At 35.2% G+C, this 26826-nt stretch overlaps 1 protein-coding gene across 1 annotated transcript; it reads right to left on the bottom strand.

Annotated features, from left to right (window-relative positions):
• LOC117926765 (probable protein phosphatase 2C BIPP2C1) lies at positions 1–26826 on the bottom strand. The gene is made up of 9 exons (XM_034846052.1): positions 26437–26826; positions 25109–26325; positions 17813–17943; positions 15909–15975; positions 15310–15397; positions 14287–14456; positions 1169–1312; positions 808–936; positions 1–360 (listed from the first exon to the last, which is right to left on the bottom strand). The coding sequence occupies exons 1-9, from the start codon at positions 26642–26644 to the stop codon at positions 196–198; spliced, it is 2319 nt and encodes a 772-aa protein (XP_034701943.1). The 5' UTR covers positions 26645–26826; the 3' UTR covers positions 1–195.

The following is a 26826-nucleotide window of genomic DNA, read 5'->3' as shown; positions in this document are numbered from 1 at the left end:
CCCACAAAAAGGAACATATGAATTTCTTCATAAAGCAAGTATATTTAGACAACCACATACATACATACATGATTTTTTATTTATATTTAGACAACCACCAGAAAGTTCCGTAGTCATGAAAGACTTGAAAAGTTATTGGCCTTTACAAAGAGATAAAGAATACACAGAGAAAAAGAGAGAATACTGTAAACACGATCATGTTCTCTTTTGTACTGATGAAACAATAACTGTCACATCATCAAGCTTGCCACCGGTATATCCTCCATACCCAGCTGCCTTGGCAGCATCTGCAAATGGACTCCTGGTGGATGATGACCGCCCCACCTCTTGTGCTCTCATGGCCAACAGCTCTGCTATTTCCTGGAAAAAAGCACAAGCAAACTCATGAACATCCCAAATTTTCTATGTTTGCTATGCATCACAAGCAAACATAGCAACGCTGTCCTAAACAAAACCACCTAAATTTTCTAACAAGCTTGGGCTATCATTAGCTCAAGGTGGAGTTGAGAAGAGTGCCCGACCTGTGGTCACAATTCAAAGGAATAAGTATGATGGGCCACTTATGCAACTTTGCATAGACACAAAAACAATCTCAGCGAAGAGATCACATATGCACGTTGCAAGATACTGCCAGCATAGAAACTATGGCATTTTTTTTCTTTTTAATTTTTGTGGTATATGTCACATGCCTTCTGTGATGCCACATTGCATTATCCAATACAGATTACAGAAGCTTATGTTTATCAGATTTTTTTTCAGTTACCATCTTGGAGAAACTTAAGAAAATTTGAACAAGATACTAGGTACCTTAGGTTTTAAATTGGCTTGCAAGGACTTGGAGACGATTGAAATGATTTCTGGCTCATATATATTGTCAAAAAGGCCATCTGTTGCAGTGATTATCACATCACCCTCATCCAAATCAATTTTGTATTCCTGAAACATAAACGTACAAAGTTTATAACTTTTCAAATAAAATTAAACCTAATAAGGTTATAAGAAGAGTTGGTAAAAACATAATGAAATTATGTTTCTCTTATCGCCTTTGTCAGGGAATAGTAGCAACACATTTTCTACAGCCTTTGATAAAATGTTCATAAATTTAGTAATAGCTATTAGGTAATTCTGAAAGGTCCAGCTCGACATTTAACGACTTAAAATAATGTACCTCTATGAGTTCAGAGGGGTCATCGCCTTTTTCAATCCTCAATGGAAAATTGAACTCATAAACCATTGGAGAAGACCTTTGAAAGACAGCGCCATGTCTTATTATGAGAAATCCTGTGTCTCCTATATTGGCCACGTGGAGAACCTGTTAAGTCAAATTGTCAAAGTACAGTAAAGATGAATTTTTGCTCCACAATGCATCTATAGCTTTTGAATTTCAAGCATAAGAAGGAAAGAGACAAAAGCTATGACCAATTTTATAAAATAAGATTACTTTTCTCATCAACTAGCATGGTTGTCCTAACTAGGGATGACCACGAGCTAGGTATTTTCAATGACTTATGTCAACCTATCCCTAATAGGATGGGGATTTTTTATTTAAATAATATTATTTTTTAAAAATATTTTTAGAACAGAAGATTTTATAAAATATTTATAAAAATACAACACTATTATTTTTTCAAAAAAAAAAAAAAAGGATTTTACATGCATAAATTGTATTTTCAAAATGTGATTTTAGTATGAATACAGTTTATAAATTTATATCGAAGTCATCGTTCCGAAAGATGATTTTGATGTGAATACTTATAAAGTAAAATCATCTTTTGAAAAGATGATAGAATAAATACAATTTATAAATTTGTATTGAAATCATCTTTTCAAAAGATGATTTTAACATGAATACCAAGTTTTGTATTTTCGAAAATAGATTCATAAACACCGTTTTTTTAGAATTTAAAAAAAAAATGTAATTGAGCCAAAAATAAAATAAAAGTCAATAGGATGGGTTTGAAAGATGTATAAATAGGTTCAAAGTGGGTTTGATATATGAATAAATAAATAATAAAAATTAAAAAATAAAAAAATAAAACAATAGTCTAGCTTGGGTGTTACCTTACCCCATCCCGATTATATATAAAATTAAATAAAAATATTTAAATTTTATTTTTAATTTTTTTACCATTTTCAACACAAACAAAAATAAAGTTTACTTCTTGTAAAAATTAAATCTTAAAATGCATGAAAAGTTATTTATTTATAAATTATATTTATTTAAATATAATTAAAATTTTAAAAACAGAGAATGAAAGTATTTTAAAGGGGCAAGGAGGGTGTGTGAAATTCCTCGTCCTGCCCCATTCACATCCCTATCTCTAGCAATTAAACAGTGCTTGCTGACTTGCATAAGTTTAATATCACATTTAGATTATAAGATATTTAAATCTTAACTCACGCAAGATTACAACTATAAAAGCAAATACAAATATGAATAACCATATTTCCTTCGGCTTATGTTCAAATATGGTCAATTCAGACACTCAGAAATGCAGAAAACATGTTTGAGAGAAAAAAAAAAAAAAAAACGAGAGATTTTAAGTAAAATGAGCAACTCTGTTTCAAAGGAGTGCTATGTATCTTTTAATATATATGTATATATATAATCATAATCAGTTGGTACTAACAAACCTTTAACAAACTACATTACACTGATTAAATGCCACATCAGCATATATTATTAACAAATTCTTGGCAGTACTATAAGCTCTTGTATGATGTATTGAAAGCTTATACAAAATATCACAAGGATAATGTTCATTCTAGACCAAGTTCGAAGAATAGAGTAAGATCCTCTTATATTGAATCATGAAAATCATTATGAAACTTCCGCGGATATTTGAAACAGCATTAATGTATTACAAGCCAAAATTTGATAAAGAAAGATCATGAAAACAAGACAAGGTGAGAGTTAAAAAATGCTTACTAGCAAGCATATCAATGAATATGCATTTAAGATAATCCAATGGTTTTTAGAATCTCTATATCTTTATCCAATGATCTAAACCGAACATCATTTTTAATTTTTCAAAAGATAAATGTAATTAAAAGATCACCTTTATTTCCTATTTTTAAATATAAGTAAAAACATAACAGATTTCTTTAAAATACTTTAATTAATCCTGAAATATTGTTGGCTACATTACCACTAGTACAAGAGCAATTGTACCAAGATAAGAAATAGAACTTTAAAATGAAAATAAATAAATAAATAAGAAGGAAATTTCAGAAAAGAATGACAACAAAAAAAACAGGAAGGATCTGCTCTTTCATGCAAGAAAAAGACAAGGAAGGCTCAAACCATTAAAGCAAAGAAAATTAGCATCAGAATCAGATGGAATAACATGCAGCCCAATTTATCTAATGCAAGAGTTCCTCCCTTAGCAAGGGCATAGGCTTCCTCATTCCCCTTCCAAGCAATCCAGAAAGCCTAAAGCATCAACTATAACCCATTGTCCTTAATCACTTCCTGAGGTACTTCTATCTCCAGGATCACAGAGACCGTTGTCTCACCTATAACAATGACTAAAGTAATCACACTCTAATGAAAAAATAGACACACCTTCACACAAATCCTCCAGCATAACCCAATTTCAGCTGTAATGGCAAGACTAACTCCAGAAAGTACAGAAAAAAGTGACCAAAATATATGCATATGATCCCTTCAAATGCCTCCAAATCCCAACTGTCCTGGTTTTCCTATAAAACGACCATCAAACATGATTGGCACTTCTCCACAGGGAGGGTTCTGTAAAAACTGTTCCTGAAAAGTGACATCCTCATGAGCGCAATCTACAATCTAATCATACATAACATAATAGTACTTAATGGCATGCCCATGAACTCTCCAGTCAACTACACCCAAAGCTAAGCAACGTAGATCACACTCTCATAGCTCCTCCATCAAATACTCCTTTCCCTCAAAAGATTAGGCAATTTCTTGACCCACCCCACCACAACCAAGAAAACAGAATAGAGCCATAGATGGCAATCAGCAGTTAGAACCTACCTCTCTCACTCCTTCTAAGCTGGAGAATTTGATAACCAGAATCAAAGGAGCCTTCCCTTTGGGGGGGGGCTCCATGCTGACAAGAGAGAACAATCACTTTCAGAGATTATGGGAAATGCAAAAACAAATGACAAAAGGACTTCCCTTCCTCAAAGAACACACCAGGCTAAAGAGAGGGCCTTAAAAACACTTCCTTATCTAGAAGTTTTCATTAGTATTCACCATTTCATGGAATTTAACAAAGAAAAAATCTTAAGGTTCTGAAAGAGGAAAGGAAGAAGAACCATCCTGTCCTACCAAAGGCTGAATGAACTTGGACTCCTAGCAAAGGCTAAAGGAACTTACAAAAAGGTAATCAATAACTGTTCAAAAGCCAAATGCTTTCATCAGTCGATATATGACACAGGAATAGAAGTCCATGAAAATCATCAGTCCCCCCTGTTATTTAGGTTTCTCCAGAAATTCAAATTCCAGTTAAGGGTAGAGGTAAGCTGAGAAAGAAAATCATAGAAGGTAATCCTTTGAGGGTGTTAAGCCTGAATAAGACAGGATTTGAGAAGGGCTTTTGCCTGATCACCTATCTTCAAGGAAGAAGACTCTAGATCTATTTTTAACAATGAATCTAGTAAGGTGAATAAGCTGGTGCAAACCTCAGTCATAGCTTTCAAACCGCATTGATGATTTCTTGCAGGGCAGGATTGGCATCATTTTGGTAGCAAATAGTAAAGTGCCAAAGAGCTCTCAGTACTCAAGGAAACCTCTTAGCCAGCACCAATTAAGACCTTACTTCTAAGGATAAGTTGGATGGAATCCCTCCGCTCATTTATGTTAGGGAAAGTCACCACCCCTCAATCAAGCAAATGACCATGCTTTGTATCCAGACCCTGTTGATTTCCCAAAAATGCCAGACTTTGTAAATAGATATATAATACATCGATATAGAGGCCTACAAGACTGTATAAGGTAACCACCGTCATAAAGAAAGCAAGCATTTACCAACCATCAGTTCTAAGCACTCCCTCTACAACCATGTATAAAAATCACCAGGCCCCTAGGATTCCAGCTCAAACCACAGAACACTACCCAGCAAGACACACTCTCCAATGGAATATTAAGCCACAATAGTCTCTTGTTAGGTTGAATCAAAACCCCCCTCAAGGAACCTAAGAATACTGGATAAATTAGCAAACTTCTCTTCCTCACTAGAAGAAAGCAAATATGAATTTATAGAGACAGGATGGGAAACTCATACACTCTTTCAGATGCAAAATCATCTTATGCTCACCACAAGAAAATGAAAGGGAGATAGTGGGTCTTGTTGCCTCGATGTTTCAATTCGATAAACCAACATCCAACCTCCCGTTAATAAAACGGCATCAGAGGCAGTCTTCAAGCAATCCAAAATCCTCTTTCTGAAGCAAAATTTAAAGCCTTTCCTTTTTATAACAATTAAGAGAAAACCAGCCGGCATGATCATATGACTTTTAAAATTTTTTTTGAAGACTAATACTCCTTTTTGTCAATTTCATTATTTCTCCATAATTTCATCAGCCAGACTGCATTGAAGATATGCCTCCCTATGGTAAAAAGCACTAATGTCAGTGATGATACTTAAAAGCTTCCTCTCACCAACACTCTAGCAATAACCTTGCAACTAGAAACTAAACTGAAGGGCCTAAGATCCTAAAGTACCCAAACTGGTATGGATCCACTGTTTTCAGGAAGCAGGGCTGTGAAGAAATTAACAAATTGTTTTACAATCCCTCCCTCATAAACTTCTCAAAAAGTATCCCCTTTCAAATATTCGAATAATCTATGATAAATAGCCACAGTGAATCCATATGAGATAGAAGCTTTATCCCCATCCATATCAAAGATGGCTATTCAAATTTCCTCTTCAAGGGGCTTCTATAACCATATAGAACTCACTAATGCAATTGAGCACTAGTCAGCACTGTCCGCTCTAAGTCCGATAAAAGGTGTCAGTGGAGAATAGCCTTGAAATATCCTAATATGTCACCTGAAATAGCGCCTTGATTGACTGATTTCTTACTCTGGTTCAAATTCAAGCATTTTAATAATCTTCCATCTACCAGGTGCAAGCGTGCAACTCTACTGAAGAGACTCAAAAGACAAGTTTTTCCAGGATACAGTTTTTCCAGAAAGGAGTTCCTCAAATTCCTTCTTGAGCAAAGATCATTTCTTTCCAAACACATGCAAAAACTCATTCTGGTCTATATTCTAAAGCACCTTTGACTATTGCCTCAAAACTCACATCATGCCCATAGAATATTTGTGCTATCTCAGACTTCTAAGCATTTGAAAATCTAACCATCATACATACTTCACTATCTTCAGAGATAGTTCCACAACCTAGAAAAATTTAGAAAACACAATGAAAAATTTTTCAAGTTTTTTTCAGGAATGAAACCATGGTTTTATAATTTAATAACATAACATCCTTTTTTTCAGTGAGATAATGAATTAATATTCTCAAGTAGTGAACACCATTTCCTTGTTTCTTCCTGACAACAGTCAAGTTCACATTGAAACTAAAACCTCCCAAACTGCCCCTCCCTAACCCTACCTAAAAAAATCCATTGACTGAGTTTCCTAGCAATCAAATGACTTAAACCCATAGACCAACCAACAATATTAGAAAATCCATTGTTAAACTTACTAGTATCATCCAGTCCGGTTCTAACTGATGTGCTGTTTTTAAATAACATCCAAATTTGTTTAGAATAAAATAATGGAAACTCCTGTTTGTTCAACTATACAGGTCCCTGTAAAGGAATCCATTCCCTTGTCTTGATCCAAATTTATACATGGTGGAAGGATGTCTCGTCCTTCTTGATCTTTTTAATTACTAGAAAACATCTATTGGGTTTCTCATAGAAAAATAAAATAAAATAATGGAAACCCAAAAAAGCCTTCTAAAACTTCAGTACCACACCACCCTCTGTCCATCTACTGAACCTCCACATAATCTTTTAGTTGAAATGGTTGAACACCTCAGATTTTAAAAGAGTAAACACATAACAAAATAAGAAGGGAGAAGGTGTAAACCAGAAGGCAAAATAGATATATTATAAGATATCCTTTCCCTTTGTCTGAATCTTAATCTCCATTTTGTTTACTCTGTTTCTCTCTCTTTGGTACTATAATAATATGATGCCTGTCTGTACTTTCCTTTCCTTTCCTTAACAGAAGATATTATTTGCCCAGATTCTGGTGGAGATGCAAGAGGAAAAGGTGCCTTTTCGAATCATTCCATGTATAATGAGTTCAGTATTTGGAAGTTTATTTTAATGAGTGTCACGATTCCATATCTGAAACGAGTATATTCTTTGACCACAACCATTCCTAATGCACTTCTTCACTTCATCTATCCTGCAACGAATGTACAATGTCATACACAATCTCGCATTCATATCAAAGACAGGAAAAGGCTACTTATAAATACTTTTTGGCCATCAATTCTCACTATTCATTCATATTCCTAGTTTTAGTAAAATCACAACTCATATTCTGGTACAGGCCTCCTTAGCCTATCACCAAATTTTAAGAGTATTTTTTCATAATTCTAACTTAGACAGACTTTTACTGTGTCTTTGCAAATTGAAACTGTAAAACTGGTAAGTAACATCCACCATGGAACATCCTCTGGATATGTCCAACACAAAAAATAAGTGCTCGATATTGATTTCTTATATAAGCTTGTTTTAGACAGAAAATCATTTGGTTCTCTAATTACTCTCAAGCTAGTTACTTTACTCCTTTATCTAATCAAACCACACTATCTCCTTAGAGAGTGATTATCACATTCTCTTCCTCAATAAAAGAACTCCACAAGGATGATTTTTTCTGTTCTCTAAGTCTTTCACTAATTTCTCCCATTCTGTATGTATACCAACCTTCGAGGACTTTTCATGTTCAATGACCATATGCCTATATGTTGTTATGTCCTTGTCCCAAACCTATGACCATGATACCTAGCTTGCCATCAGCCAAACTTCTATAGTGACGTATTTTAACTTGTTCAGGTAGGCATTAGGCATGAAGCGCATACAATTGTACACAAGGGTAGGAAATAAAAAAGACTTCAAAATTCTGTTTGGCACAAATTTTGCTCATTTCTTTTTAGCCCTATCCAATCTTTTAAATCTTGCTCATTTCCCTCCATCAAAATTCATTTGGAAATCTAAAGCCCCATATAAGATCAAGACCTTTGTATGGTCAGTGGCTAACAAGATGGTTAATACCAATGACTTGCTACAAGTGAGAAACCGTACAAAGCCCTTAGTCTTGCCCATTGATTGACCATCTTTTCTTACATTGCCCTATGACTTTAGGGTTGTGGCACAAGCTATTCAAACTAGTTAGACTCAATTAGGTTCTCCTAGGAGCATAGGCAACATGATGACTATATCCTTTAAGGGTTTGGGGAGCACAACTAGAGGCAAAATTTTGACGCAAATTTCTTGCCTCACTATGATTTGGATAGTGTGGAGAAAAATTGTATTTCTCATTCATATTTTAAAAGTATACAACCCTAAAAACATATATAGCAACAAAAAAAAAATGAAGGAAAGAATTGAAAACTACCTTATTAAAGATCCCTACAAATCAAGGATTAGATACACAAATCTACACAGCTGGATATTCACACAGCTATACACACACACATAGAGCTATATATTATAGTTCTCTACACAATTGTATATCTTTCACAGTTGTACATTACAACTATAATAATCTTCAACACTCCCCCTCAAGTTGGTGAATAGATATCATCCATTCCCAACTTGATAATGATTTCTTGAAACCAACCACTAGCTAATCCTTTCATTAAGACATCGACTAATTGACCTCCAGTGGACACATATGGTATGCAGATTAAGCCACTATCCAACTTCTCCTTAATAAAATGTTTATCTATTTAAACATGTTTGGTTCTGTCATGTCAAAACAGGGTTATGTGCAAATGTTGATGGTAGACTTATTGTCGCAATAAAGTCTCATCGGCGTCTCCCACTTAATTTTCAGTCCTCTAAGATAATATTGAGCCAAAGCAACTCACAAATTCCTTGGGCAATTATACAAAACTCTACTTCTGCACTAGATCCTATAACAATATTTTGTTGCTTACTCCTCCAAGTTACGAAGTTCCCTCCAAGAATAGTACAATATCCTGTAGTAAACCTCTAATCAACAACCGATCTTGCATAGTCTACATCAATATAGGCCTCCAATGATAGCTCAATACTTTTTTTAAACAAAATTCCTTTCCCCAGAGTTGCTTCCAAGCAGTGTAGGATTCTGTATACAGTCTATAGATGAACTTCCTTTGGGTTATACATAAATTAACTCACTAGGCTGACTACATAGGCTATGTTTAGTTACGTATGTGAGAAGTAGATTAGCCTATCAACCAATCTCTGGTGCATACCCTTGTCCACAACTGCATCCTCACTTGCTTCTCTAAGCTTGTGATTTGGATCAATAAGTGTGTCAGCCGGTTTACATCCTATTTTTCCAGTTTCTTACAATAAGTCAATAACATACGTATGTTAGGAGACAGAAATTCCCTTTTTTGGGTGAGCCACTTCAATACCCAAAAACAACTTTAGTCTTCCAGGCTCTTTTTTTTCAAACTCTTTTGCTAAGCACCACTTCAATGCTTCTCTTTCTTCATAATCATTTCCAGTCACTATTATATCATCCACATAAACTAGTAAGGCAATTACTCTCCCTAAAGCCGAGTGTTTAACAAATAAGGTGTGGTCACTGTGGCTTTGTTTGTAACCAACAATTATCATGACTTAGAAAAATCTTTCAAACCAAGCCCATGGAGATTGTTTTAGCCCATACAAAGTTTTCTTCAATTTACATACCTTTTTTTCCTTTCAAGTGCATATTAAAACCAAGTGGAAGGCTCATATAAATTTCCTCTTCAAGTTCTCCATGTAGGAATGCATTTTTCACATCAAACTATTGTAAGTCTTAGTCAACTTAGGCAGCCAAAGAGAGTAAAACTCTCACAGTATTCATCTTGGTTACTCCATATGTTTGAGTATAACATTTGGCAACGAGTCTAGCTTTGTATCTCTTAAAACAACCATTCGCCTTGTATTTTGCTATAAACACCCACTTGCACCCCACTAGACACTTCTCTCTTGGTAACTCAATTGCATCCCGAGTCTCATTCTTTTCAAGTGCTTCCATCTCGGCCCTCATGGCTTGTTTCCACTCCTTACTATTTAGCGCCTCAGATAAGGTCTTACGTATGGATATGGTGTTTAGGCTGGCAAGAAAATCTTTATGAGATGATGACAATGTGTCATAGGACACAAAATGGGAAAGTGGATATAAAGGGTGTTGAGTACACGTTCTTATGCCTTTGCTAACTATAACGGGCAAATTTAGATCACTAATATCAACAGAATCATAAGAAATCTTAGGAGAAGATGGATCATTTACATCATAAGAAGTGGTCGATTCTAACTCTTGGACCTACACAAGTTCAATGATGGTACCTTTCTTCCTTGAGTAAACCAAAATTGGCCTTGTAGAATTAGGAACTTGTTTCCCTGAAGGTGGACTTCCAAGGTTCAAGAATTTGTGAGTGCTCAAACACAGGCTTAGACACAGATGATTGTGATTATGAAGGCTTACACACAGATGGGGACAAGTCAAGTAAGAACTAGTCTCCTATATCCCTATCATCCATCAATGTTGTTTCCCCTTAAAGATAAGGATGATTGAAGTAACCTTCATGTTCAATAAAGGATACATCAGAAGAGAAATAAAATTGTCGAATGGGTGGATGATAACATTTATAACCTTTTTGAGTAAATGAATAACCCACAAAATTGCACTTAATTGCTCTTGGAACTAGTTTCCCTTTGTTATGAGTGTGGATGTGGACAAAAGAAACACAATAAAAAACTTTTAGAATAAGATTGGTAGACATTGTAAAGTTTGGGAAGTATTTTGGAAAAATTTCTATTGGACTTTTGAACCCCAAAACTCTATATGCAAACTGGTTTATAAGATGAGCAGCAATAAATATTGTTTCCCCTCAAAAACTTTTGGAACAAGACTAGTAGACGTTGTAAAGTTTGAGAAGTATTTTGAAAAAATTTCCATTGGACTTTCGAACCCCAAAACTCTAGATGGCAAACGGTTTATAAGATGAGTGGCAATAAGTATTGTATCCCCTAATATGATTTAGGGACATTTTTTGGAATAAAAAAGCTCGTGTAACAACTAACAACAAGAAGATGACCATTTTTCTTTTAGCAATCCCATTTTGTTAAGGAGCACTAACGCAAAAGGATTCATGGATGATACCTTCTTTTTGAAAATAAGGAGATAGGACATGATTGAAGTAATCCATTGCATTATCAAACCTAAACTTCTTGATTCCCACTCCAAAATGAGTTTTGACCATTTTATGAAAAAAAATTATTTAATGAGAAACAACAATGTGATATATTGAATTAGAAATAAAGAAGTACAATAGAAGGATGAGGAATCCTCCTACAAATAAAAACTAAACATAAGGAATACCAAAAACAATAAACCATAAAGTAATTACAAAAGCAACCTCTCCTTACTAACCCACACCCTTGGAACTACACATCACTAACCGATCAAGTTGAACCATATTAAAGGGGATGCCCTTAAAAGATATGGTGCAAGAGGCCCAAAAAGAAGCAAGGAAATGAATGGTATCCCAAAGAACCTCTGAGGTCCTTGCCTTGTCCTCAAAAATCCTAGCATTTCTTTCCCGCCATATAAATAAAATTAAAGCAATACAAGCAATTTTACCACAACACTAGGCCTCTCTTGGAGCTTCCTAATCCCTTATATGTAATGGTCATCATGTCAAAAATACCCTTCAAGGAACCCAATCCATCTTGGTCAATCTAAATAATCTGTGCCACAACCCCATCGTCAAAGGACAATGAAGGAAAAGATGATCGATTGATTCTCCATGCTTCATACACAACTTAACAAATATTAGGACTGAGGGCTTTGTATGGTCTTCTTAGCATGTTATTAGTGTTTACCTTCTTGTGTGCCACTAACCAGGCAAAGGACTTGATCATTTTGTGAAAATTGGGAAATACAGTACTTACATCCGATTTTTGTTTGAGAAGAAAGATCCAAGATACTTGAGTGCAATCATCTATAAATGAGACAAACCATCTAGAGCCTGAAATATTAGGAACTGTGGAAGGACCCCAAATATCACTATGAACTAACGCAAAAGGAATTTAAACTCTTTTATTAGTTATTGGAAAAGAAGCACGATGGTGCTTTGCAAGTTCACAAACATCACAATGTAATTTTTATACATCAATTCCTTTGAACAATAAAGGAAAAATGATTTTGAGAATGCTAAACAGCATATGTTCAAGACAACAATGATGAAGCCAAATCTTATCTTTTATTGTGGATGGGATTTCGGAAAGGAATGATAAGGGTACTCGATACTTAGTCCTATTTAAAACAAACGGCAACTCCAGATAAAAAAGTCCATTCTTTTCCCTACGATGTCCAATCATCTTCCTTATACTCTATTCCTAAAACACATAGAGAGATAAAAAATCACATGGCAATTTAGTTATTTGGTAAGTCAATGAATGGAGAAAAGATTGGTGGAAAGCCTGGTACATGTAGCACATTTTTCAAAACTATGAATATATTTGAATGAACTTTCCCTTGACCAACCACGATGGCTAGAGAGCCATTAGCAGTGGCTATTTTCTTATTACGAGGACATAGGCTATAGGTACTAAACATTTGTGAGGAATGAGTCATATGATTTGTAGCTCCCAAGTCAATGACCCAAGAGCTTAGGAAAGACATATCGGAGACACTAAAAGCAAGAGAAGGGGAATATTTACCTTATTGAACAAGAGAGCAAGCACCACTAGGACTCTCAAGGTTCCTAGGAGATTCTTCAATTTCTCAATCTCTTCCTTATTAAACTTACCACCAAAATTCACTCTCTCTTATAAAGGGTTTTCATTGATTTAAGAGTCGGTGAAGTGTGCCGGAGTTCTCTGTTGTTGTCCACCCTTGAAAACCCAATCTTTACGCAAAGTTTGAGGCTTTCCATAGAGTTTTTAGCACTGGTCCCTCTTGTGTCTTAGCTTCCTACAGTAGGTACACCAAATAGTATCCTTGTTCGTTGTTCTAGACAAATCAGTCGTTGATGGAGGATTCATGTTGTCAGTCACTTGAGTTTAGGCAGTGTTGGTGTCGTTAACAATCTCAAACATGGCGGGTAGAGCTCAAAAATAATTTTAGAGAAAAATATAGTAGAGTGCCTTTGAAATGGCAATCAAGGCCGTTAAACTAGGGTTTAAAAGACAGAGGAAAAAGGGCACTAAAACTCAGCAATGAAGGCTAATTCGGCTCTAATACCATGTGGAAAAAAATTGTATTTCTCACTCATATTTTAAAAGTATATAACCCTAGAAATATATATTGATAGGAAACCCTAGAAATATATACAGCAGTAAAAAAGAAAGAATAAGGAAAGAATCGGAAACTACCCAATTAAAGATTCCTACAAATCATGGATTATATACATAAATCTACATATTTGGATATTCACACAATTGTACACACAGAGCTATATATTACAATTGTATATCTTTCATAGTTGTATATTACAGGTGTAATAATCTTCAACGGATAGTATGGAAGTTAGGATAAGTAGGGAAGTACAAAATCCATATGGGACTTAATTTATTTTTGTTCTTCTTTTTAGGCCTTAAAAACTACAACTTTTAAGGAAACTCCTCAATGTAATTTAGCTCAATTGGAATTCTATGTGTGAATCATAAGGGTCAAAATCGTTAAGCTTGGAGCAAAGCTTCAGCCTATAGAGAGTAGAGTAGCCTACATGTGCATATTTCTTCTGGCAAAAAGGAAAATATTAAGATAGAGATCTTGTTTTGTATTTTGGGGAATTTATCTACTTGCTCAGTTTGACCAGAGTTTTGCGTCTTTGGGAAGGATTCCTAATCCTTTGCAAGCACTTTCAATTCCTTACCAATGAATTGTTGTTTCTGATAAAAAATAAAATAAAATAAAATAAATTATGTTTGACACTGTTGAACAGTAAAAAAGTACTCCAACTTGACATGGTTTTCCAAAATCCCGTCTTGCAATTACCACCTTTCTTTCTGCCTCTCTCCCAGTTGTTTCCATGCCTAATTCATAATAAAGCTTAAGTTGGGGCATAACCATACCTGACCATTAAAGTAAGCAACCAAAACTGTAGACAATCCAGGAGATTGTGCTTCAGCAACACTTCGATTAAGAATTTCTCTTGGGTTGGTTATTGGAATCCCTTTGCATTTGAACACTATCTCTTCACAGTTGTCCATGACTTCTCGAGCATATAGTCCTCCATTAATCCCTGAAAAAAGGAAGAACTTACTGAATTTAACCCAGGCACATTTGCATAAACATACTGAATTTTTAAGATTTTTTTCTTTTTATTCTGTTTATGCAGCAACACCATCAAGTTGGTAGAGAATGATATCTTACAATCACTGAGAACCAAACTGCAATTATTGTTTGCACTCAACTTGCATTATTATATCAGCCACATCTCAATAGGTTGATTCCAGTGATCACAGATATAGAAAAAGGTTAATTTTCTTTTTCACTTTTCTGTTTCAGATTGCAACATCTTTTTTTGGTGTTTGTCTGGACAAAATAAAAAATGTCATCAACTAAAATCACAATCTAATGTCAAGTATATCAGTGCTAAGGTTAGAAATAATATTAGATGTGATCTCTTGCATTTCATCCTACTCAAAGATTAGAAATCAATAATATACAAATTAAAAAATAGCACTTTTCCATTTTAATCAACAGACATTTGTATGATTTTTTTTTTTTTTCCTTTTTTGACTCTGACTCGAACCTGAAACCTCCTACGTAACCACCCCAATCCCTACCAATTGAGCCAAGACTCAAGCCCACATTTGTATGAGATATTGAATTGTAAGTTAAGTTCAAGAAAGAATATAAAATGAATTTGCATCAGCATGATAAAACATCTAAGGTGTATTCAACAATGTTCCAGATTCTGAAATTTAGAACAGCTGCCCAGAGGGGTTTCCATATCTTCAAAAAATGAAGTCTAATACAGGGTTGCATTTCAAAGAAATCAGGACTTTGGTTTCTTTTCCATTAGTGATTCAAAAGGGACAAAAACACTTACATGGAAATGGCCTGCAACAATGATATCATGAAAGGATTACCTTCTAATGACCACTGGCCAACTCCATCAGCCACGCCAAACCAGTTCTGGAAAGCAACAAAATAAGCATCCTCTCCACCTGTCAATGCCTGGAAATTATTATTTTTCAAATTATTTACACTGAATATGTAATTGTAAAGCAAAAGATTGCCAAAAATGTCTAAAACAATTAAGTGTTTCTAGTTATTTTCTGAAATGGATGGACTTTACAATTGAAATCATGAATACCACTTTCCAAATCAATTCAAAGATTCATTGCAGATTTGGCGCTCACTTGTGATACTAATTAATTAGAGTTCTATTTTGATATCCAACTACAAACATTCAAAAAATATATTAGTTCAATTTAGTCACCCATAAGAGATTCTTGTAGAATTTTTTTGCTGCTAAAAACACATCTAGCACATCTAGCAGGACAAGAACTTGATTTGCTACATGTGGAATCTCTGGAATGGAACCAGTATCAAACAAATCCATAGCTTGAGTAACTCAACAATCTGAATCCTACCACTCATTTCTTTGTCAGTCTCCAAGTAATTTTTCTGATAGTTGTAGATATAAAATTATCATAAAAAAGGTTGTGACCAGTATTATAGGTACCTTGGATGGATGTGGCAATAAAGCAGCACCAGAAGATAGAGCCAATCCTGTCATCAAGATTTCCTCCCTGTCCAAAAATAAACAAATATCAGAACAGCTAGACTGATAATCTTCTCTAAATAATTTATCTAGATATGTGATCTCTCTGATTTTCTCCCTAGATATCCAACCTTCCTTGAGAGGTACGCTATTGCATAAGACCAAACCGCTACTGTTACTGCCCCAAGCCACTCCCCATCCCAGGCATGTTGAAAATGAATTATTGACCAGCCCCGCCATTACCAGTCATTAGCTTCTAGTCACAACATAGGGGATGTGACCCATCTTTTACATAAACAAAAAACTGTTTGTTTAAAGAATTAGCTATATAAAGGCAAAAGGACCCTGCTAAAATATTAAACTCACACTTGAGAATATGTTAGCACTTGAGAAGCTGAGAAATTTGATCAGAAGTGATTGTACCAATAGATATCAAGATAGTGATTTATCTCTTTTGATACTTTATTATGTTATCCCTAATTTCTAATCACATATGAAATTAGTAAAACGGTTTCATAAGGTACTAAAAGGATGGGTGAGAAATGAGAAAAGAGAAAAACAGAATGTTTACTTAATTGTATGGTAATACATTAGGGTAAAGTTAGGTATTAAAATCGGGTGACAGACTACCAAAAGAGAATGTAGGTGCTTACTTTCTCAATAAAATAGGTAAAATATAATGGCATTATCTTCCCCCATTATATTTCTTTTACTAAAGAATCATGTCTTCTTCTTTTAAGATTCATTTTGTTAGCATTTTTATATCATGCCATGTCCGCATCTGTGCCTATTCTAGATAGTTGTATGGGAAACACACTCATAGAAAGCCCTAAAATATTTGTTTGCCTTTGGCCCAACAAGAGATGGCAAAAGATACCTTTTCATGTCCTATATGCACCTGGAGAAAAGTCTTATTTAGAAGCAAGAATTTATAAAATTTATGACATATCAAAATTTTACTGACTCAGAGCATTTGTATGCAAGAAAAGAAACAGTGAACTTGATACCCATTATATTCAAATAGAATAAAACATATAAAATCACAAGCCACAGAAAATTCACTTGGTAAAACTAAAGATCAAATTGCATATCAAACTTTAGAACAAAGGGAAGCAAAATATTTTTTGTAGCCAGTTTTCTATCAAAATAGCAATGCTCCCTTAAAAAAATGACAGAAAGAAAAAAAAAAATGTAACTTCAACTCATTGTTGAACATGCCTGAATCCCCAACTGTTTTCACAGAAAAAAAAAAAAAAAAAAAAAAAAAAAAAAAAAAAAAACCTCCCAAAATCTAAGAAAAAAAAGGGATCGAATTGCACATCAAACTCTAAAGCCATGAAATTTTTTAACAAACAGAAAATGTTTTTTGTAGCTAATTTTCAGCCAACATGACAAAGATCCATAAAACAAAACTAAAACAGTTTGTAAATCTAACTCAAAGTTGAAAATACCTGAATCTGCAACCATTGTCAGAAAAACACCAACCACAGAGAAAATCTCCCTCAAGAGTGAGTAGGTGTGTGTGTGTGTGTGTGTGTGTGTGTGTGTGAGAGAGAGAGAGAGAGAGAGAGAGCTAACTCAAAATCACTATAAAGAATCCACAAAATCCTTGAATCATTAATAAAACCCAAATAATCAACCACCATTAAAAACTAATCCCTATATCACCAGCAAAACCTCAAATATGATAACCATTTTTACTTGATGTTGCTCCAAAATACCATAACATAGAGGACAACCATAGAGAATGTATCAAACTCGAACTATAGGCAGTCAACTGATTGAGGTGCTTGTGACAAAAATATTTGGAGAATTGAAAATTAAAAATATTTGTAGGGGGGAAAAGGAGGAATTGAGCAGCATACCCATTCAAAGTAGTTTCAACCAATTTCAACGCCACTGCTTTGGTGCCTGATTCTTCTATAGCATCACAACTTTGTACATCTTCTTCAGTTGTTTCTGCTTCCAAATTTGAGGAAGGGGCAATGTCTTTTAACTACAAAATGAAGAACATCAAGTGAAAATCTAGATCAGTTCCTTGAATTTGAAATGACAGAATTCCCAGATCACATTTTGGAGCATAAAAGAATTCAAGGCAAAGTGCGGATTGTCAATTTTAATGAGATGGGAGAAGAGCAGATTAAAATAAGCCAAACAGACCACTGGAGCAACTGAATTGCTCAGTCAAAATCTAGATCAGTTCCTTGAATTTGAAATGACTAAATGTCCAAATCACATTTAGGACCATATTAAGAATTCAAGCTAAAGTGCAGATTGTCAATTTTAATGAGATGGGAGAAGACCGGATTAAAATAAGCCAAAGGCACCACTGGAGCAACTGAATTTCAATTGAGCTTATCAGAAAATCAAGAAACAAATTTTAACAAGCCATCTCTTCCATTGTTAGAGAATTTCCAATTTTCAAAATAGGTAAAAATTTAACCAACTATGGAGAAGAATTTAAGCAAGTTATAAGCAACAAAAGCAGGGGTGGATTTCACAGAAAACTGAAGCACCTGATCTATACTACCCATACTGAATAAAGGTTGAACGAATCCAAGGACTGTAGAGTAATCTCAAAGACTGTCTGGTGGTCACAGTGCTTCACAATATCCTTAGACCCTTCTGTACAATCCTTGGACTGGTATGCGGGTTGTTAATGCCCAAAACGTGACAAAAAAAAAAAAAAAAGGTCTAATATCAGCTTTCTTGACTATTTTAAGTTTTAACTTCTAAAAACATCTGTGACCACAAAAGTTCCAAGTGGCTATATGATGATGGAATTGAAAATTGTTTCTTTTTTCTATCAAAAACAAAAGATGAACTAACTATAGATAAAAAGTACATTAAAAGGATGAGGAGTACTCCCAACAAACACAAAAACCTTACCAAAATATGACTAAACTTCACCACTATACAAGAAGACTTATACAAATAGGTTTAAACCACATAAGAATATACATAGATATCATCTCCTCAAACACAAACTAGGCTCCTCTCATCATTGTGCAAATCTTTTTGATCTACACTTCAAATGCTAGTTGAGTTGAATAACATTGAGAGGAATGCCTCTAAAAGTGTCAGTACAAAAGACCCAAAAAAAGGAATAGAAATAAAGTAGATCCCATAACATTTCTATTATCCTCCACTTATCCTCAAAGATGTTAACATTTATCTCCCGTCACACAATCCAAAGCAAAGTGAGACAAGTGATTTGTCAAAGGATATTGCCTTTAATAGAGTTCCCCAAACCCTTATATGAAATGATCATCATGTCACATATACTCCTAGGCAGAACCCAATCCATCTTGACTTATTACAATAGTTGATGCCATAGCCTTAGAGTTATTGGACAATGTAGAAGGAAATGGTCAATAATCTCTCCACTCCCCATACACAAGATGCAGTAGTCAAAATTAAGGAATTTGGGAGGCCTTGTCAACTATAACATTTCATTGACATTTACCTTCTTGTGCACCACAAGTCAAGCAACTAGATCTTGTATATTGGACAAAGTCATAAAGAAAGATTTTACTAAGAAAAGCGTGAAGAGGATAAAGACCAAGCTATCTAATCTGGGACGGATGGAGATAAGTGCACACAAGTGAGTGAAGACATGAGTCTTTCTAGGCCCTCAATCTCCATATCAATAAGGTTACGACAAAAGATACAGCACCAAGAAAAAGAAAAAAAAAAGAGTTACCAAGGATAGCTTATATAGTGAGATTTTAAATTATGATAATTTTGTAAAGACTTGAAAATTGCAAACACAATAGTTGACCCCCCCCACCACCCCAACCCACTATAATCTTCTAAAGAACACATGTTCGCCCTATCACCTACCATAAAGCGAGCATATGTATAAAAATCATGGAAAACATGTGTGATGGCCTTCCAAAGGGCACCAATGAGACAATCTGACTAAAATGTTAGCATCTCATCCAGTAATATGTGTCCCATGAATGCTCGAAGTAACCTGATGCTAAAGGGAAAAAGTTTCCCTAGGAACCTCCAAAGCCACTTCCCTAAGAGAGCACGGTTCCTCAAAGATATATTTCCAAGCCCCAAACCTCTAAACTCCTTAAGCCTATGCACTAGGTCCCAACCGAGAAGATGATCCTTTTTATCCTTCCCAACTTCTGATCAAAGAAAATCTCTTTGCAATTTTTCAATCCTTAAAGCTACTAATGTTGGAATCTTGAAAAGAGATAAGAATAGCTAGGAATGTGAGCTAAGCATGACTTAATTAGAGTTATTCTACACCCTAATGACAAGTGGCTTTTTTCCACCCGTCCAATCTCCTCGAGATTCTATCAATTATTGGATCCCAAAATATGTTTGCCTTCAAATTCCCCCCTAATGGCAAACCCAGGTAAGTTAAAGGTTAGTTTAAAACTTCACATTTAAGTATCGAAGCCAACCTAGAAATCAAATCCTGATTTGTATTAATACTAGAAAGAATGCTCTTATCTAAATTGATCTTAAGCCTTAATATTTGCCTAAAAACCAATAATGTTAACTTGAGGTTTTGCAAACCTTCCATAGAAGCTCTACAAAAAAAAATGGTTTCATCTATGAATTGTAGATGAAACACTCTAGTCCTATTCCTTCCCACTAGCAAACCTTCTGACAAATCACTCTCCTCCGCTCTCAACATTATCCTATTTAAGACGCCAACTGCAATGGTAAAAAGGAATGGAGAAAGAGGATTTTCTTGTCTTAAACCTCTAGATACCTTGACCCATCCTTTGGCATTTTCATTTACTAAAATAGTAAAACTTGTCAAGGACAAGCAACCCCTCATCCAAGACCTACATCGTGCACTAAACCCATTTATCTCTTGTACATGGTCCAAAAAACCCAAATCCACACTGTCATAGGCTTTTTTAAAATCAATTTTGAAGACTACCCCTTCCTCTTCTAAACACCTTTTCTCATCCACCACTTCATGAGCAATCAAAACAACATCTAAAATCCACCTCCCCTTAACAATTGCTCCTTGGTAGATGTTGATGGTTTGATGGAGGAGTTTTCAAATGCACCTTAAATGGATGTTAGCTATGATCATATATAGACTAGTGAATAGGATTATAGGTTTGAAATTGGAGATTTTGTTGGTTGAATTCTTTTTTGACACAAGAACAATGAAGGAAGCATTAGTGTGTTTTAGTCTATTACCCCGTTATTGTGAAACCCTAAGAACACCCTTAGTAGATCCTTCTTAAGCATATTGTAACACTCTTGAAAGACTGCAATGATGAATCCATCAGGCCCTAGAGCCTTTTCCTTGTCTAACTAAAAAACGACATTGCAAAGCTCCTCCTCTGAAAAGAGGCAGTCTAGCCATATAACACTCTCTACTAAAATAGATGACCAATTCAATCCTTCTAACCTCCAAGAATCACCAAGGACTTTGAATATAGCTTTCCAAAAGAATGCATTATCTCCTCTGAAATGTTTTCAATGTTACCAAGGATTACCCCCTTCTCATCAAACGCCAAGGACTTTATGAATTTTCTATTAAGCTTAAAATTGGCCACCCTATGAAAATATTTAACAGTTGAAATCCCATTCTTTTATCCATCTAACCCTAGCTTTTTGCTTTAATGCAAAGCACTTCCTTTAACAATAAATCCTAACTCCCCTTTCCTTGAGGCCCTCATTGGCAAAAGCTTAGGAGTAAAATCCCTTTCTGCTTATTGGCATCAATGCTAACAATGGTTGTAAGAATTTTCTTTTTCTCCTTTGAATTTCCGAAAGATGCTTATTCCATTCTTTGATTTGACAACTTGTAATTTTTTCATGAATCTATGACATTTCCATCCTTCAACTTGACACACACTCCAAACACTACCCATGAGCCTACTATCACATGTCTCCCTCTTTGTTTCCTGAAGCATCACAATGTCTTGGTTTCACAACAAAGAAAATCCCTAATGACTCTTATTTTTATTCTAGAACCTAGACCTCTAATATTCCAATCCATGATCATATTTACAATTAAGGTCAGGACAACCTCAAAATTAGCTCCTAAGAATCACGCAAAATTCCAAATAAAGATCTAACCTACCTTCTAAAATAGAGCTTCTACATAGAATGCGCCCTGCTATTGCCCTTTTGGATGACATTCTCATAATATTTAACATTCTCATGGTTGGCAAAACTAACTGCACATTGGCCACTTTACTAGGTGTGAGACCCTCTATGAGAAAACATTCCAATATAAAGGGGATGGATTCTAGAGGTTGATCTCTAATTGTGGAATGAGACTCGCTAGGGTAGGTAGGTGGTGACCTATGGAAAGAGACACCCTTTAACTCTTGGCTAGGAAAATTTAAAGGGACCTCCACACCTTCGAAATTTGAACTACCAACATGAGACAGACACTAAGACAAAGTCATTTACAAAGGTTATAGCTAGGGTAACTAGATTGAACCCAAATGGTTGAAGGAAGGCAAAGACCATTCAAGATGAGAAGTGGGCGACTGTTTGGTAGCATGTTTCCAAAAACGATCATGCAACTAAATTCTTGAAAATGGGTTATATCATTGATTTCATGGTTGTTTTCATGAAGCATCAAAATATTGTTTTCTGCATTTTCAAAGAAACTAGTGCTTCAACAATAAAAGATGGTCCAAAAACTACAAGTTCTTTAAAATATTCATATCTTTCATTTTCGAAAATGGAAAAAAAAAAAATTCTGAAATTTATTTTCATTCCCTCTACCAAATGGGCCTTGAACTTTTCCGACAAATACATATCTTTCAACCCAAAAAAGGAGAAAGGGAATTTAAAGAAAAATCTCTATCATAAAAATAGAGACTTACTTTGAAATCACCCAAGATTTTTTCTTAATTTTCTGGAGTTTTGTCCCCTAAAACTCCAAAAGCCTTTAATAACCATTTCAAACCACTGTTCAAGTATCAAACAAGAGCAAGGAAAAGGATAAAATAAAATAAAAAAAGAGCTTCAAGGGAGATCCATAAAAGTAGACTTTTTTTTTTTTTATGAGAAACAACAATGTGATATATTGAATTAGGAACTAAGAAGTACAATAGAAGGATGAGGAATCCTCCCACAAACAAAAACTAAATGTAAGGACTACCAAAAGCAACAAGCCATAAGGTAATTAAAGGGCAAGAAATCACATAGATATGTTTTATTATTTAGACTTGCTTTTCTCATTTTTGATAACTTGTTTGGTTAAGTTTTTATTTAATTCATAAAAATATAAGTAAGAAGAGTACAAAAAGAATTTTTCCATAACTCTTCTTCCAATATTTACAAAGAAATTAAAAGCTTTGAAAGCAAACTTCAAAATAGAATATAGAAGTGATTGGTAATACTATAGTGAAAAAGGCTAGAGCTCTAGATAAAATAAAGAAGCAGCACATGGAGAGATGGTTAGGGGTTTGATTATAGAATGGGTAGGAGAAAGAAATGAATAAGAATGCCACAAATTGGCCGAAACAAGAGAAATTAGTTGGTAGCAAAAATCTAAAGTGCTTGGGCTTAAGGAAAGGGATCCAAATACAAAGTTTTTCCACAGACAATTATTGCTTATCAAAACAACAACCACACTGGAAGACTAAAAATTGATGGAGAATTGAGAACAAAAGAAGGCATAAATAATGAATTTATAGCATGTCCATGGTTTGTTTGAAACTTTAGAGTGGAGATGCATGGTGTTTGATAGTATTGATGCAAATGAGAAAGTTAGTCCTGAGAGACTACAATAAGGAGGTGGTGACAACTTTCAAAAAACTAGGAAATGATATGGCACAAGTGCTTGAAGGCTCTATAATTTTATTTTTTTTTAATTGGCAACAAAGTGCATTCATAGAGGAGGTTAGAAGCCCTTGAGCTCTGATACATGTGACAAAGGATTGGAGTGGAGATATGGAAGATTCCAAGTTGAGTCCTGACAGAGACCCATAAGAAAATCTTACCTATCAAAGAAAAAAAATCAAAGAGGAAGTTATGAAGATTTTAAATATTTTTCAAATAACACAGGAATTTGAGAAAAGTCCAAGTGCAATGTTTTCATTTTGCTTGTTCCTAAGAAAAGTTGTATAGAGAGCATAGAAAGTATAGGCCTGTTAGTTTGTTAGGGGATACATACAAACTAATTTTGATCATTTTAACTCAGCAATAGAGCAGGGTGATAGCAAAACTGATTTCTAAAATGCTTTTGTTAAAGACAGATAAATTCTTGATGTCTTGAATGAATGTGGTGTTGAGGAATGAGGGAAAGGGGTGATTTGTGGGTTGGATATCAGAAACAGATATAACCGTGTCAGCTAGGTTTTCTCTTCTATGTGGTCTTCTCTCTTGAATGAGTTTTAGAGAAAAATGAGTGGGATCGAACTAAAACATTCATAATGTCAAGGGTTACTAAGTCTCTAATAGAGTTCTTTAATGGTTCCAAAGGAATTGCAAAAGGAGAGATCCTTTAGCCCCACCCTTTAAATTAGGAGCAGGAAACATTTATTAGAAAGAAACAGAAATGAGTATATGTTGGATATCCCATTTAGTTTATAACCTTATTAGCAATTTTTCTTTTTCACATCATTAAATATGTTGTCTTCTCAAGAACTCGAAGCAATTTACATATTTATGAACTTTTTTTCTTTTTCCAAATACAAAAATGCTTATTTTGTTTTCCTAGCAAAATTGCTTATTTATCACTATAAAAACAAACTTTAAGGGGCTCAAAATACAATTTTTCCCACTATTTCAATGATGGAATTGCAAAATAAAGTTGTTTGAAAACTACAACAGAAGTCCAAAAGCAGCTGTTTCAGTTCTACCCAAAAATCAGTTTTTATGCTATCTGAAATGATGGGCTTCATACTCTAACCTAAGCTTCCAATCCAACCAGCCAAAAAATACCACCAAATCCAGAAGGCAGCAGCATGCTAGTCAAGAATTTCATACACTTCAGCCTTAAATTTCCTTCGCTCATATCTTCTACTTCCATTCATTTATGTTGCTGAAGCTACTTGTGCATCACTAGTTCCAATATCGGTTGACTCCAGTAACATCATTAAATAAAATAACTAAGAAAATGATGCGCTTATATGCTAAACATTAAACCATGTGCAAACAAAGTACAAATCTTAGCATTCAAAGTGGAAGTGAAGTAGTGAAATAGTGCAAACCGGTATTGAGTTTTCAGTTCCATGTGCGTCAGCAGATTCTTCAACTGACCCATGACTTGTTTCCTCATTGAGAACTGGTTCAGGCCCTACCACAGCACACACAGGCCTCACTTTGATCATATCACCTTCATGTCCAACTTCATCAGTCACATGGCTCAGCTCTGCATCTGCATGTGTAGACAGATGCATATCTTTGATCTTCAAATTCTCCTCCTGACTTTCTGATGATCCAAAACTATTTACTACCTCAACAACTGAATGAGGCTCTGAACAAGCCACTGATATCATCAGTTCACCCTCACTTTTTTCCTCAAAAATCTCCTCAGAAGCACAATCCAATTCTGAATCAGGACCTACTTCTGACTCCATAACAACAGCCAGGGTACTGACTCCATTCTCAACATGTCCTTCAAAATCTTCCTCAGGGCTACTATTTTCTATATTAAATCCGTTATCAAGCTCGGATACACCAACTGGCTTTAAAAATTGACCCTTATCCTCCTCAACCGCATTTTTCTCAGAATTTACAGTGATTTCGGTTTCCAACCTGACAACACGGTCAAAAGAATCACTAGATTGGATGTCCAGACCACTTTCTGCCAGCAATCTTTCCTCCATTCCAATGCTACTATCAATTATAGCAGCAACCACAGTAGTGTCATTTTCAATGTCATCAATATGTTCTCTGTGCAAAGCTACCTCATCCTCCTGTCCAATTTCACTATCATACACAGCTTGAACCACATTACTGTCACTCTCAGGAACATCACTGTGTTCTTTGCTCAAAGCTATCTCATCCTCTGGTCCAATTCTACGATCCTTCCCATCTTCAACCACATCATTGTCACTCTCTCTGCACAAAACTATTTTGTCCTCTAGTTCAATTCTACTATTTTTCACAGCTTCAACCACATTACTATCACTCTCTTCGCTGCACAAAACTATCTCATCACCAACATCATTAATCACCTCGCCAGAAGCTATCCTGTGTTCACTATCCCAAAGTGAAGTTTTTTTGTTTTTCCTAGTATCAGAGAACTCCTCATCCACCACTCCATCATCCCTGCCCAAAAGCTTCGATTCTTCCACAACCTCACTCTCCACGCATTTGCTAGCTTTCTCTACCTCAGCTAAGCCTTCAGCTCCTTCTAATTCAACTCTTCCTGCAATTTCACTAGCATACCCAAACCGGAACAAGATGCTTCCATCCGAACAATCTGCCAAAAGATCACAAACGAAAAAAAGGCAAAAAATAACCACATTCGAAACTGAAAAACTTAAAGAGAAAAAACAAATCAAGAACGAGAATTGGATGCTTGGAAATGTACCAGTCGAGGAAAGGAGCCCGAACTCATCATCATCTGAATGCGAAGGGGTTGGTGTCGAAGAACAGTAAGAGAGGAAGGAACTGAGATGAGATGGTGGTCTTTGATTGCGAAGTACATGGGAGGGTTTGAGGGAAGCGTGGCGTGGAATGAGGAGGGTGTGGAAAGAGGACAAGCGCCAAGAAAAGGCATAGAGTGACAACTCCGCCATTGGAGGAGTAGTGAAGAGCTTTGTTCATATGCCCATTTTCGTTTAGGGTTTTAGGGAAAGGAAAGTTTGTCAGGGACTGAGAGTCGAGCGATGGAGGAGGAAGGAGAGGAGACTTGGTTGTGTTGCTGTTCCAACTTCTAGAGAGAGGCAGACACTGTTGAAAAATGGGCCACTCAAAAGTG

Source organism: Vitis riparia, chromosome 12, assembly GCF_004353265.1.
Source record: "Vitis riparia cultivar Riparia Gloire de Montpellier isolate 1030 chromosome 12, EGFV_Vit.rip_1.0, whole genome shotgun sequence".
Taxonomy (NCBI): Eukaryota; Viridiplantae; Streptophyta; class Magnoliopsida; order Vitales; family Vitaceae; genus Vitis; species Vitis riparia.
Note: the sequence above shows the minus strand (reverse complement) of the source record. Positions and strands in the feature narration are given on the sequence as shown.